Consider the following 13,616-nt stretch of genomic DNA (forward strand, 5'->3'; position numbering starts at 1 on the left):
TAGGGATGCTCCATTTTTATTTACTCAGCAAACATTTTTCCATGTGATTTTTAAATGTCATCCAAGAACTAACTAGGATTATTAGATGCTGACTGCTTTTTTTGTGATGAAGCTTTTTGCTAACAGGATATTTTTCCAGAAATGAAGACCTTTGGTTTGTTAAGGTATCCCAGTTCAGGTAAGTACAGTTACTAATTTCACTCACAATTAAAGTGTATTTACAACAGTGCACATTACAGTTATTCTACAAAGGATAAAACTCTATCTAAATTTGTCCTAGTCCCTATCCCACACCAGGATTTCACTCTTTCAGTATTAGAGGTGCCTTCACCTGTTCAGCCACTTCCTTCCCCAGCAGCGTTTCCACAATGGCCAAGCCAAACTCGAAGCTGGTGCCAGGCCCGCGGCTGGTGAGGATGTTCCCGTCCTTCTCCACGCGGCTCTCCGAGTAGGAGTAGTGTGCTTGGGGGAACACACAACAGGAACAGGGTCAGTGTCCAGCACCCACAGCACCCACAGAGGGCACAAGGACCTCATCTCTGCCTGCTGTCCTCAGGGAAGAATGGGGCCTGCAGGGAGCTCATTCCCAAGATGTGGGAATGGCCCTCTGACTCTAAAAGCTCCTCAAGAAGTGCTCACTGAGTCTGTCAGCTCCCATGAGGTTATTTCTGGAAGTCAGACTGCTTTTGTGAAGCTGTTCACAAACATTTTCCCATGCAGAAGATATTAGGGAAACCCATCTGCTCATCCCTAGCTTCATTAATGATCACAGAATGACCTTCCAGGCCTTTCACCATCACTTCCTTTAGGTTGGAAAAAGGAGTGTGGAGTCATCAGCTTCCACAGAACCAAAGCATTACTCACAGGAGAGTGGGAAAGGTGTTCCCAGAGTTTGCTGTTGGGACCACTGAGGCAAAGAACCAAAAGGGCAAGAGATGGCTCAGCCTCAGGAGGATAAGGCAACCAATGCTCCTAACGTGACAGCAGCAGCAGAATTCCCCCAAGGATGAGAATGTTAGTACAACCCTCTATTTTCTGGTGATATAGACTGAATTCAGAGAGAAAAATAAGATAAAAATCTCTTTTCCTTCCTTTAAATTGTGGATTCAGGTAAAAAAACAAAAAAAACAACAACAAAACTGAGAAGGGTTTGGACAGAAGTATACCTCCATTCATCATTTTGTCTTTGGCCAAAGGATGTGTTGTGACTTTGCTTCCATACCCTATCCCATGAGCCAGAAGGGCAGTAGGACCTGTGAGAACACAAAGTTGCACCAGTGAGGAATTGCCTTCTGCTACAAACATTTACAAGAACAGACATTTGGGCATTAGGACCCCCAGGGGTCAAAGCTCACTGTGGACAGACTGCTTTTTATAAAAACTGATACCTGCCCTATCTCTGAAGCAAAAAGCTCTCACATTACAGTTCACACTGATGTCCCACCCATGACTGTGCTGCCTTTGAAGGAGGGAGGAACAACCCACTTCCAGACATTTTATTTAAAACTGCTTGACATTAAGAAACAAAAGGTTTGCATTTCAATCTGAACACTAACTACCTGCAATTACTTTACAACCTTGTTAAACCTTGAATTTAGAGACTTAACAGACAGGATTTCATTTCAGCAAGTCTCTACATCCTGCAGTTGTGTGCCAAGCAGTATTTTGGACAGATCACTGACTAACTGTTCAGTTTCTGATTTCAAGAGTTTCTCTTTTCTTTTCATACTTCCTTTTTAGCCGGAATTGATGAAAGAATTTGTGTCAAGAAGTGCTAAGTCAGGCAGGAAATCCTTATGGGAATTCCAAAAGAAACCAAAGGCAGAATTTTTCTGACATGAGTTTCACTTCTGCTCATTTGTTTAATTCTGGATTTAGGAAATAACCTCTTTTGTGCTCAGTTGGAATGAGCTCTAAGAATCATTCTGCTGATAAGCAAAAGCCTCTACTGGGCAGTTGTGAATTTGGATTGTTCTGCAAGAGACACAGGTAAAGAAGCAGAAAAGTATCATTGCAAAGTTGAGGGATGTTCACAGCTCTGTGTGCCTAGCACCTAAATGAGGAAGAAAAGCAGAAAACCCCCCCACCAATGTGCCTAAATAAAAGAGTGAAAATCCCCTCCTTGAACACACTCTGACTGCCTTTCATGCATTCATCATCTCTCTTCTCACTCTCAGCTTCAGGTGCCTAGACCAGCCTTCAGGTACAGTATTGGCAATTTTTCACCTTGCTTTTTAAAACAAATCTTACAAAGTTTATGATCTGGATACCAAGCTGTGCAGAATATGTAAGCAGACAACCCTCTCCTCAAACCAAGTCCATTTTTTGCTGCAGCTCAGGAAGGGTGAGACTGTAATTCTATATTTCTGGCCTTCTTTCTGGAGCTAAAGGGCAGGAGTGGTTATGTGAGATAAATTTACAGCAATGACATTCTGCCACTGCTGTATACTTGCAGAAAGATCACCAGAATAAGCACATACTTTTAAAAAAAAATCCTAGCACACTACCTTTCACTTTTTATTTTAAAGACAGTGGCACAGCTCATTGGAAGGAACTAGGTAACATGCAGAACTTGCAGGACAAGTGTTCACAATTATTTTAGAGATTTCTCTGCTATTAAATTTACAAAAAAATCAGATTCTGAAAGGTGCATGTGTGTTCTTGCTCCTTCAAAACATCCAAATGCTTTACAAAGCAAGACCCTTTGTTAACTCACCTGCACATATGGCAGCAATCAGGCCTTTTCTGCTTTCCTGATCCTTCAAAATGTCTTTCACAGCAGCAGACTGTATGAGGAAACATCACAAGTCATGGTTTGGAGTTGGTTGTTTGAAGCACAGTTGAATCAGTTTTCACTGAAATTTCATAAACATATTTTGCACAGAAAACCAACTGGAATTTTCCCTCCCTGCCTCAGGACAGTGGGCAATGAGAACATTAAGAAGGAACAAAACTGAAACCAAGACATATTTTCCCCAGAATTAAAGAGGAAGGAAATCAGAAAGAACTGCAAGGAAGTACTTGACCCACATGAAAGCTGGTTAACCCAAGGCCATAGAAAGTTGTCATTTGAAAATACAGGACCAACAGAGAATAGCATTCATAAGATACCTCCAGACAGTCTCTATCATTCTTAAGATTTATACAGGATATTTGTCTCATACTTCATGGGTTACAAACTCTGTGATACCACCTAAACCCTATTTGATAGGTCCATTTGTTTGTCTGATTGACTTCCACAAAGAATTCATACCACCACTGCAACAGTTTTGCACCAGAGACAAAACTGTGCAAAGGAGCAGAGTCCCTTGGGTTTGGAAATTTTTGTGTCTCAGCAACAAATCTTCATTTGCAACCATTTCATCTTAATATGAATATGAACAGAGATCTTCCCATAATGCACAAGACCTTTCCATTTTTATTGTTTCACTTGGTAGTCACGGCCAAGAATTTACCCAGTTGTCCCACCTATACAATCACAAGAAGGCTTAAGACCATTAACAGTTAGTTTACTGCTTCATTCAGAAGAGAATTTTTAGATGCTGAACTGAATCTGCAAGATTACTAAGCAAGTGCTGACCACCCCACTGGTCATGAGAATGCCCATGAATTTTTAGAATGCCAGAACTTTACCTCAGACAAGTTTTGAGCTCCAAGGTTCCCTCCAGGCAGGACCACAACATCATAAGGCCCCTTAGATAGATAAAGAAAAGATAAAACTGCTCTGTTGAATAGAGGCTGATACTTACATTACACTGTTTGAAGACCACTACAGCTGATTCAAGCGGAAAGCAAAGAAATCTACCTTTTCTTACACTGAATATCACTTTATAATCAGAAAACCAGTTCCAATTATGAAAAAACCCCACTATTTCCTGTTCCAGGGAAAGCCCATTATCAATTAAGTCTCTCACAGAACTGACTTTTAAGCCTAGTGTCCTTCAAAGCTACAGCAAGCGACAGCTTTTGTGTTGTAAAGTCAAGTGGTTTTGCTCCAATCTTACTGTACAGGTCTAACATCATTTAACTTCCCATCAGAATTTTTGAGTTGGCCCAGACCACAGTATTTTGTTGAGCCAACAAAATAAAGCTCTGGGACTGATGCTTTGCAAAAACAATCACCTGGGCAAAATTAAGAAATCTGTCTGAACCTAGCAGGCTGTGAATCAGGATATCACTGAAGGGAGGCACAGTGGGATGTGCAGTTCTGTAACTCACTGCTACACAGAGTTAATACAACATGCAACATATGTCCAAAGGTAATGCATAGGCTTTCCAAATTCTCCTCAGAAACTGTGAGAAAGAATATGATGGCCATTATATCACAGGAGGGTGATGACCAACCTCTTTTCTGGCATCTTCAAGACTGGCATCAGGACAAATGAAGACATCTCGACTGCACTGCACTGGTTCTTTTCCTGTTAGGCCTGCAACAGTCACCTTGATCTAATAGGAGAAAAAATATATTATTACAAAATGAGAATTTGGGGTATTTTTCTTATGTTAGTTCTTAAGTGGTACACAGAACAAGCAAAGCTGTACTGAGAGCTTGTTCCTCTTAGGAGAGCCAAAATGGGGAGCACATGGAATGACAAAGGTGGTGGGAGAAGGTAGTTTTTGTTTCAGTCATTTCTACATAAGTGGTGTGTTTAATTAAAGTATTATTTTCTTTCCTAATGAGATGATAACAGTGTGCTACTATAACTGCAAGAGTAACAAACAAAGTGAGGAATCCCAACAGCCAGAACTGTAGTTAATAACTGAATTTCAAAAGCAGCTCAAGAAAAGCTATGCAATGTCATGAGAGGTAATGTACTGAGCTTTTCAGACCCCTACAAAAGAGGCACTTCCAGTTACTATACATGGAAGTAGCTGTGTTTTCTGATAAGATTTACTTGAAACAGTTGCTCTAGTCCACATTAGACTTGTATTTTGAAAGGTAACCAACAAACATCAGCTTGCAGGCATCCTCATTAGGTGCATGGCACAAATATTTGCTAAGCAGTAAGGTGATGAGGGTAAATTTTCACTTCACACAACAGACCACGCACTGAATTCCTGGCAATGAACATCAGCTTGAGGCAATGACTTCCCCTTGACCAAGCACTCACAAAGATTGCTCACTGTCTGCATACTCACCCCTGCTCTTCTCATAACATCAGTGGGGATTACCGTTTCCATCTCCTCTGCCCCTTTAGCCAGAATCACCAGTGCTCTCTTTGAGGCCATGTCTTGAGGGGCTGCTATCAGGGAGATGGTTGTGAAGGAAGTGGCTGAAGGGGGTAGAAAGACAAAGTGGTTAGAAGACAAATCCCCTTGTATGAATCTTTCTCTATGTTGAAATTAAACAGCAATTTGTGCTTTTGCACGTTCTTTCACTTGAACCTCAAAATAGTTCACTAGCTTCAATCAATATTCATAACAATCCCATTTAACTAATGAGCTTTTTAAAAAGAATGCATTATGATATCAAAAGATTAAGGCACTTGTGCAAGGGAGAAGCACAGGACATCAGCACCAGAAAAGGAAGCAGCTTGGCCTAATAAAGACTTTATATGACCTGTGTCTGCCAGAGACAGGGGGTCAGGGTGGGCGGCAGAGCTGCTTTCAATTTGCACACCTCACTCATTCCGAGACGACTGACTCCTACCCAGGTCAATGCTTACAAAAAGGGCTTGCATGAGCTCTGACCTCATGTCTGGTTTTTAGTTTCCACACAGCATGCTTCATGAGGAGTTTCCTGTGACTTAATAGTGACTCGACCAGTGCCCCTGCAAAATCTCACCAACAGATTTTCTGGGTTATTTTGCAACTTTGTGGGGGAAGAAACACATGTGCACATGTGTGATGGGGGAGCAGACCACAGAATTTAGCAAATGGAACAAACCAGGCTTAAGACTTTTTTTCTTTAGCTTCTAAGTTCAAGCTGAGGTGAATGGCCAAGTTTCCATTTGAAGGTTAAGTTAAAGTAACTTTACATCATGTAAAATACTCATTAACTCATACAGGTCTGAGAGAAGTCTCTGAAAGCATTTGTGATGTGAGAAGGCATTTCATAGGTTACTGCTCTAGAAGACAGATTTTTGTCCTGTGCAGGGACCTTCCATCTAGAGCTGCATGTAGTACCTGGGAGCTCTTTATAAAATGATGCACGTTTAGGTGCCTACATAAAATAAAATCATCCTCACCCTGCTTCAACTTCGCCTGTTTTCAGGTTTGTTCCCTACTGGAAGCCTCCTTTAGAATGTAATTTCCACAATGCAGTAAAATACAGCACAACATCCCACAGCATGCTGAACCAGCCCAAGCACAATAATTCACTGTGTCAAATCCTACTTTTAGGGCAGCTTTATGTACTGTCAATGCATAGCCCACTTATCAAATACACCCAAATCACACTTATTAGTAACAACTTCAAGACAACCTAGAGCTTCTTAATAGCTTGTCTTGAGGGTACACATTGATTCTGCAAAATTTTCATATGAATTTGACTAAAAATGACCTGAACAGCCATCATGCAGAAATGCTGCATTTGCTTTTTATTGGAGAGTCTAGATTACAGTTTGAATCCCTGTCTTCCATTAATTCTTTATGAAAATAGGCATCCTGAAACCTTTACTTTCTCCTAGTTTTGCAAAATGCAGTCTCTCCATAGTGCCTTTAGATGATGTACAACACTGCCAAATTCTTGAGCATTAATACTGTTCTTCATGTGGGTGGCACATGTAAGTAGCTGTCCCACTACTATGGAAAGACAGTTTTTAAGAAGGCAGAACTAAGTTACACAGATGTAACAGCAACTTCATTTAACAAGTCATTTAACAAGCTACCTACACATAATAAATGCCAGTCTCTCATTTGCTCCTCAATGCCAGCTAAGGCCGCCTCAAACCTATCAGCCAAACGTATTGCCCTGCGTGGGTACACGTGCCTTTCTGGAGATGGTGACTAAATCAGAAACTCTAACAAGGGTACCTTTAAAAAAAAAAAATCTCACCCTTCAGTGCCCCTACCACAGAGCCCGCTATTCACAGGCAGGGGACGGCTGCTCGCCAGCGCAGCCAGCCCGGGTGGACAGGCCGCATCCCTGTTTTCATCTGCTCCTTTCGGGACACGGCGCCATTCCACGCAGCAGGGACGGCACAAGGCCGTGCCCGGGCCGAGGCCGCCTCACGGCCACGGCGGGGGGCTCGGGGCCTGGAACCGAGCTCCGCAACCCCGCCCGGCCGCCGAACCCTCCGCCCACACCGACCCCCCCGCCCGCCGGGGCTCTCAGCTCCGGGCCCGCGGGGGCCGCAGCGGCGGCGGCCACAACTCACCTCAGCGGGGCCGCGGGCGGCTCTGGGACGCTCCGCCCCGGGCCCGCCCGCGCTCTGCCCCGGCACCTCCCCGGCACCTCCCCGGCACCTCCCCGCCGCTCGCCCGTGCTGCCTTTGCCTCGCCGACAGAAAGCTCCGCTTTTCTCACGGTGCCCAGCACCGTGACAAGTCACCTCCGACCGCGAGCCGAGCTGCTGCTGCTGCCGCTGCTGCCGCTGCCTCTCGGGCAGCCCTGCACGTACCGACCGAAGCGTCTGCCTCACACTACTGCTTCCTGAGGCTCAGGGTGCACAGGGAATGGCTGTGGCTCAGAGATGGTGTTGGCCCTGGTTTTACGGAGTTTCGCTGTTCTGAAGGACACATAGAGCTGTTAACGGAGGCCTTTAGGACTGCAAACCCTGTTGTGTAAAAGCCTGCTCGCAGGTGCTGGCAGGCCCGCTCTGGCTCCTGGGTGCCGGGCTCACGAGAGCTCCGGCAGAGCAGCTCAAACCCAGGTGCGGAGAGCCGGTCAGGAGCCCAGGGAGGGCTCTCCTGGGATCGGTGCGGGGTTCCGCTCTCGGTATGGGGCACTTTATGTGCTGCCCACAGAGGACTCCACTCAGAGCCCTGGACAGGCTGGTCCTTGCTCTGCCTGCCCGTGTGCCGGGCACACACACACGGAAGATATGTTCGCTTCTCAGTTACAACTCGGCCCCTCAGCGTTCTCCCTCTCTGCTCTCGCACGCGGTCCGGGCTGAGGGACAGAGCCGCGGCCGGGGATTGGCTGCGGGGAGGTGCAGGGGGCGGGGCCAGACCCGGGGATTGGCTGCAGGGGGCCGCAGGGGGCGGGGCCATGCTCGCTCCTTCGGGCGGGGAAGTTCCGCACGCTCATGGCCGGGCCGCGGCGCTCGCCTGTTCCCCTGTTCCCTGTGTGTCCCTGTGGTGTCCCTGTGGTTTCAGCATCTCCTCGCACGGCTGCGGCCTGCCGGCCCCGCCTCTCACCTTTCACCTCCGGGGATTCCGCTCGGCACTCACCGGGAAGCCCCAGTGGTGAAAAGAGCGGCGGCTGACCGGCATCGCTGAGAGAGCTTTGCGGGCGCTGCCCGGCAGAGCTGAGGGGTCGAGCCTCTGAGAGGGTCCGGAAAGTCCCGGCGGGTCGGGGTTTCCCCACCGCCCCCGGGATGACGCAGCCAGGCCCCCCGGGGGCGGCCGCTAAGGGCCGGAGTCGGGTGTCCCGTGCGCAGTGCCGCCGCCCCGCTCCGACCCATGGCTCCGGCCCGGGCGCTGCTGCCCGCGGCGCTGCTGGCGCTGGCGCTGAGCCGGGGCCCCGCGGCCGCGCTGCCGTGCATCGCCGAGTGCCCGGCAGGTAAGGGCCGGGCCGGGCCGGGGCGCGGTGCTCCGGGCGCGGCCCGCGGTGACCGCTGTGTCTCGGCCCGCAGGTACTTTCGCAGCGAGCGCGGACTGCGGAGCGGGCGCGTCCTGCCGGCCCTGCCCGGCCGGCACCTTCTCCAGCTCGGCGGGAAGGGACGGCTGCAGAATGTGTCGGCAGTGCCAAGGTACCTGCGGCGGCACCACCCGCCCTGCTGTGACCTCCTGTGCCCGGGCTGGCAGCTGCCCGGCGCGGGGACCCGCCGCTGGGCAAATAACGCCGCGCGTCCGCCGGGCTTCTCGCTGAAGCCGCCAGCCTGATTTTTGTGAAGAGCAAAGGTCCGAGCTTTTCCTGCACCACGCCGGGTATGCTGTTACCTAGAACTCGTTTTCCCCTTGCAGGACTATTTCGGTATTCAAAAACGTGTTCCTCCACGAGTGATGCTGAGTGCACGTGCAAGGAGGGCTATCGCTGCGGCGGTGATGGCTGCACCTACTGCACCCGAAGCTGTGGCGTGGGCCAGGAGAGCACCAGGAACGGTAGGATCACCTTTCCCCAGCAGCTGAAAGCCCCTCTGCTTCCTGCATCAAACACACTGCCTCTTGCACAGTGGAGAAGCAGATAGAGGAAAGACCTCTCAAGATAAAAGCTGCCGCTGCTGCTAAACACTTTGCACGGTGTGTGGAGTAAGCTGAGGAGGAGACAAACCCACCACACTGAGCCCTACTACAGCTCACATCATGCACCAGCTGGTTCCCTGCATGGCAGCTCTTTGGCTGCCAGCATGAGGGAAACTGTTCTGGGAACTCTGGAGTTAGGCCATGGTCTGTGGCATCTTGCACAAATCTTGCACAGCTTTGCAGCCAAGTACTGAACTGCTCTGGGGCCGACAGGGAAACACCTTGCATATTCAGAGCAGCTCATGAAATAGTAATTCTGACATTGTACAAGCAGGGAAAAATAATGTTTCATATGTTGTGTCTTAAATGTTTGTACAATTTTACCTGTCCTTGTCTGCTGAAGGTTGCCAGACTTGCCGCAATGGAACCTTTAATGATCAGCCCAATGGCTCCTGTAAAAACTGGACAATGTAAGTAAACTGAAAAAAGAGAATATGCTACAGCTATTACACTTGACTGGAATTAAAAAAACTTTTTTTTCTGTTTTGCTGTAAATGTCCTTCAGATGCTCTGGAAACCAAGTCCTGGAACCTGGAACTCCAGCAAAAGATGTCATTTGCAAACACACTTCAGTTAATCCCACTTTAGTCACTACTGTACCTACCACATCTCTCGAAATTCCATTTTCTATAACTGTGCCAGGTGAGTCACTATGGAGGTAAAGCATTATGACCTACTTAAACATACTGTAGCTTGTTCACTTTCCATTTAAAGCAAAAATCCTTTCTTCTGTGTATTCCCAGTGTTGCAGACTGATCCAGAAGCAGAGTGGGAGACAAAGTTTTCAGTTAATTCAGGGGCAGTAGAATTTTGTTCTGTTAATTCTCTTAGAGAATGTTATTTATTTCTTAGGGAAGACTGTTCAGACAGACATGATCAGGATTTCTCTTGCTGTGGCTGGACTGTCGTGCATAATGTTTCTGCTGCCTTTGTGCATCTGCTTCAGTGTCTGGCAGAAAAAGAAACTACACTCTGTCTTCAAGAAAAGTAAGATAAATACCCTCTTCAGTTTTTCTTTTTGAAACTAGACAGAAGTCAGGAATCCAGGTTAAGTGGATTTCAAAGGTAGTTGCAATAGCTTTGGTTTTTTTTGGCCTTGTAAGTCAGAAGCAACTGAAAGGGAAACAGTTTTGGAAATTTTATTGCAGAAAGCACTGTGGGTGTTAGGTCAAGTGCATGTTTAACCTTAGAAGTGAAGTATTTGTGAGAGATGAAAAAACTCAGCTGAGCTTTGCTGCTCCAGTTAAAGGTCAGTTCAGTTTGTTACTACCAAGCATCATCCTTGGCCTGCATGGCTGTAACACTTTCGAGTTCTCTCTGCTCACATAGAGTACCCATGGCCTGGAGTGAGTGTCTTGGAAGTCTGGCTGCAGTAGGAGAGGGGACATCAGTCAGGGTGTACTGCTGCAGAGTCAGCCTGAAACCAGCACTGCCCTCTGAGAACTGCTAAGTCCTGGGCAAGCTCAAGAGTTCAGCACAAAGATGAAGCTGATTTCATTCAATGTAGTTTTTAGATGGTTTGTTTCGTTTTTTGTGGGGTTCTTTCTCCCTTTCTCTTATTTTCCCCTGTCCTAAGGCCAAGGTCTGAATCTTCTAGTGGAACTCTAAATACAGAAGACCACAGCAGTCCAAAAATCTGTTTCCTTCACACTGGTCTTCCTTTCATTGCCATGACAAACAGAGCACCAGAGGCCCTGCTGAATGAGGGAAAACAAAGTATGATAAAATAGCTTTATCAGATGTACATGCTGTAGAGAAATAATTTCAGATGATGGAATAACTTGGAAGATGTTTTCTTCCTGGCATTTATGATTGAGGGGTGGTGAAATAAGATGGCTGAATAAATGAAACAGGAAGGGGACATTTGTCCAGTTCTGGACCCCTCACTTTAAGAAACATTGAGGTGCTGGAGGGAGTCCAGAGAGGGGCAACAAAGCTGAGGAAGACTCTAGAAGGTAAAGTCTTTGAGGAGTGGCTGAGGGAACTGGGGTTGTTTAGTCAGGAGAAAAAGAGGATCAGGGGAGACCTTGCCCTCTACAGCTCCCTGAAATGTGGCTGTAGCCAGATGGGAGTCAGTCTTTTCTCCCAGGCAACCAGTGACAGGACAGGAGAACAAAGCCTTAAGCTACACCAGGGGAGGTTCAGGTTGGAGATGAGGAGGAATTTCTTCCCCAAAAGCGTTTTTAAAGATTAGAACAGGCTACCCAGGGAGGTGGTGGAGTCACTGTCCCTGGAGGTGTTCAAGAAACAACTGGACGTGGCACTCAGATCTCTGGTCTGGTTTACAACGTGTATGGTCAGAGGTTGGACTAACTGATTCTGTGATTCTGTTCTTTTTCTTCAGTGCACACACCTGAACAGTCAATTCAGGAAGATGATGCCTGCAGCTGCCGCTTCCCTGAGGAAGAACAAGGTGAATATCAGGATCCTGGCAAATCCACAGAATTCAGAGATCTTCTGGTGAACTAGAAATTAAACTATGTCAGCCACATTTGAATTTTCTTTTTAAACACAGAACAAGAACCTGTTTATGTAAATAGAGTGGATGTCAGCTTCTGAGTGTTAGAGCAGTAAATAGCCAGCCACTGAGGAAAAAGTGCTATTTTTTAATATTTCTTAAAAAATAATAAAAAACTCTCCAAAAAAGTTTGCTGGTTTTCTTCCTCTAGGAGTAAGGATATTTCTAAGGAGTGGTTCTTGATCTACATGTAGAAAGAGGTACTGCATTTAAAAGCTCCAAGTGCAGAATAGTTTTCTGGTCCCTCATTAATGCTACCTGAGCCATAATTTACATGCACTCCAAAAGCATTTGAAGCTAAAAAGGAGATCTGTAACACACTACAGAGTCACTGGTGACACTCATGGTACTTTTAGTACCAGCCATCCTCTTGGGTCTGGAGGCACAGCTCCTCCCAAAGTCTGGCCCAAACCCCGCAGCCTTGGGGTTTGTGTGCAAATACAGATGGAGCTCATTTGATCCCACCAGCCCTGGAGACAGACCCCTGGCCTCACCACTGCACCCCTCCTTACATTTAGGGAAAAGGAAGCCATAAAAATCTTGAGCTGCAAAGTGTTCCACAGCAGCATGTGCTGTTGTGTTACACTGAGGGAGGCAGTGGAAACACTGAGAGAAGCTGTGGTTGACTTGAGCTTAGAAATAGCTGTTACTGTGCAGCTGGACTGCAGCACCCTCAGCCCTACATCATTCAGCTTTGATCTTTTAGGTTATGTAAACTTTATGTACATTGCAGCTGTAAGTGTGCTATCTTTGTGGTGCTATTTTTGTAACTGAGGTTGGAAAGATTTTAACATCAGACACTGTATCTGTCTCTCTGATCAAATACTGTTAACTTTGGTCTTGAGAAAAAAGTTAAAATGAACATTTGAGTCACGGCATTCACAACACCCTTTTAACAAAACTCACATATTTTACATCAGTAATACTATTCAAAAATAGAATGAAAGCACACCAATATGTGGATTAAGGGAGGATTTCCCCCTCTCTGATTTCAGTGCAAGAGAAAACTATTTTGCATTTGAACAGTGACAAGCTGTCTCTTCATTCAGCAGGTTACAATAGCAGATTATTTTCACCAAGCCAGACTTACACATTCTGATAAACTTACATACAAGTAAATATAAAATAGGAAGTTTAAATAGTGAGAAAATAAGTGCCATATTGTGAAGTTTTTATTTTTACCCCTAGCTCAAGTCCCCTCTAGTGGTATTTTCAACCATGAGAACCGAGTAACTGTTATGTCAAAGTCACAAACTTGAAGGCATGAAAAGCCACCAAACTATTTATAAAGTTCTCCATTTATAAATCAGAGTCACCTTTGCAGCATTGACTATATCTTAGAACAAGAGAAAAATAATAGTTCTGCTTGTCATCAATTTCCAGTCCAAACATAAGGTAGAGAATTAATTTACATGTCCAGTAACTCAAAACATTGGTGTTTTCTTCTTGGAAAAAAAGACATACCAGCTGGAATTTTACATTTTTTACTAGTAAATTCTGCATATAGTTTGAAATATATTTTGAAATGCTTCAAATAAAGTGCAAACCCCTTTTTCTTCTATAAATCTGCTTAGTGACCAGTGAGGACACATTCCTCCAAAACTGGAGTTCTGGACTGCTTCAGGGAATAGTCATTCACAGAAGGCACATTCTGAATAAAATGTTAGAAACAACCTTCCTTTCAATCAAAAATGATGTGGATAATCTTACCTGTGAACTTCTGTCCTTTGGGAGTGCTGAGACCTGAATTA

General features: G+C 45.9%; 2 protein-coding genes across 2 annotated transcripts; one reads left to right on the top strand and one right to left on the bottom strand.

Moving 5' to 3' along the window:
* PARK7 (Parkinsonism associated deglycase) lies at positions 1–7,416 on the bottom strand. The gene is made up of 7 exons (XM_015648239.2): positions 7,320–7,416; positions 5,140–5,273; positions 4,345–4,446; positions 3,634–3,693; positions 2,717–2,786; positions 1,167–1,253; positions 1–462 (listed from the first exon to the last, which is right to left on the bottom strand). Exons 2-7 carry the CDS (start codon positions 5,227–5,229, stop codon positions 302–304), a joined length of 570 nt encoding a protein of 189 aa, XP_015503725.1. The 5' UTR covers positions 5,230–5,273; positions 7,320–7,416; the 3' UTR covers positions 1–301.
* An 804-nt stretch (positions 7,417–8,220) lies between these two features.
* TNFRSF9 (TNF receptor superfamily member 9) lies at positions 8,221–11,993 on the top strand. The gene is made up of 7 exons (XM_015647986.3): positions 8,221–8,664; positions 8,738–8,854; positions 9,069–9,206; positions 9,691–9,757; positions 9,853–9,989; positions 10,200–10,334; positions 11,692–11,993. The coding sequence occupies exons 1-7, from the start codon at positions 8,565–8,567 to the stop codon at positions 11,814–11,816; spliced, it is 819 nt and encodes a 272-aa protein (XP_015503472.1). The 5' UTR covers positions 8,221–8,564; the 3' UTR covers positions 11,817–11,993.
* Positions 11,994–13,616: the final 1,623 nt, after the last annotated feature.

The sequence above is a fragment of the Parus major genome, chromosome 21 (assembly GCF_001522545.3).
Source record: "Parus major isolate Abel chromosome 21, Parus_major1.1, whole genome shotgun sequence".
Taxonomy (NCBI): Eukaryota; Metazoa; Chordata; class Aves; order Passeriformes; family Paridae; genus Parus; species Parus major.

Excerpts from the sequence above, each read along its gene's own strand:
- PARK7 (XM_015648239.2), bottom strand. The coding sequence starts at position 5,229 with ATGGCCTCAAAGAGAGCACTGGTGATTCTGGCTAAAGGGGCAGAGGAG. Across the intron at positions 2,787-3,633 it reads GAGCTCAAAACTTGTCTGAG|TCTGCTGCTGTGAAAGACAT; the intron begins GTAAAGTTCTGG and ends TTCCTCATACAG. Across the intron at positions 1,254-2,716 it reads GATTGCTGCCATATGTGCAG|GTCCTACTGCCCTTCTGGCT; the intron begins GTGAGTTAACAA and ends GTGTTCTCACAG.
- TNFRSF9 (XM_015647986.3), top strand. The coding sequence starts at position 8,565 with ATGGCTCCGGCCCGGGCGCTGCTGCCCGCGGCGCTGCTGGCGCTGGCG. Across the intron at positions 9,758-9,852 it reads TCCTGTAAAAACTGGACAAT|ATGCTCTGGAAACCAAGTCC; the intron begins GTAAGTAAACTG and ends AATGTCCTTCAG. Across the intron at positions 9,990-10,199 it reads ATTTTCTATAACTGTGCCAG|GGAAGACTGTTCAGACAGAC; the intron begins GTGAGTCACTAT and ends TTTATTTCTTAG.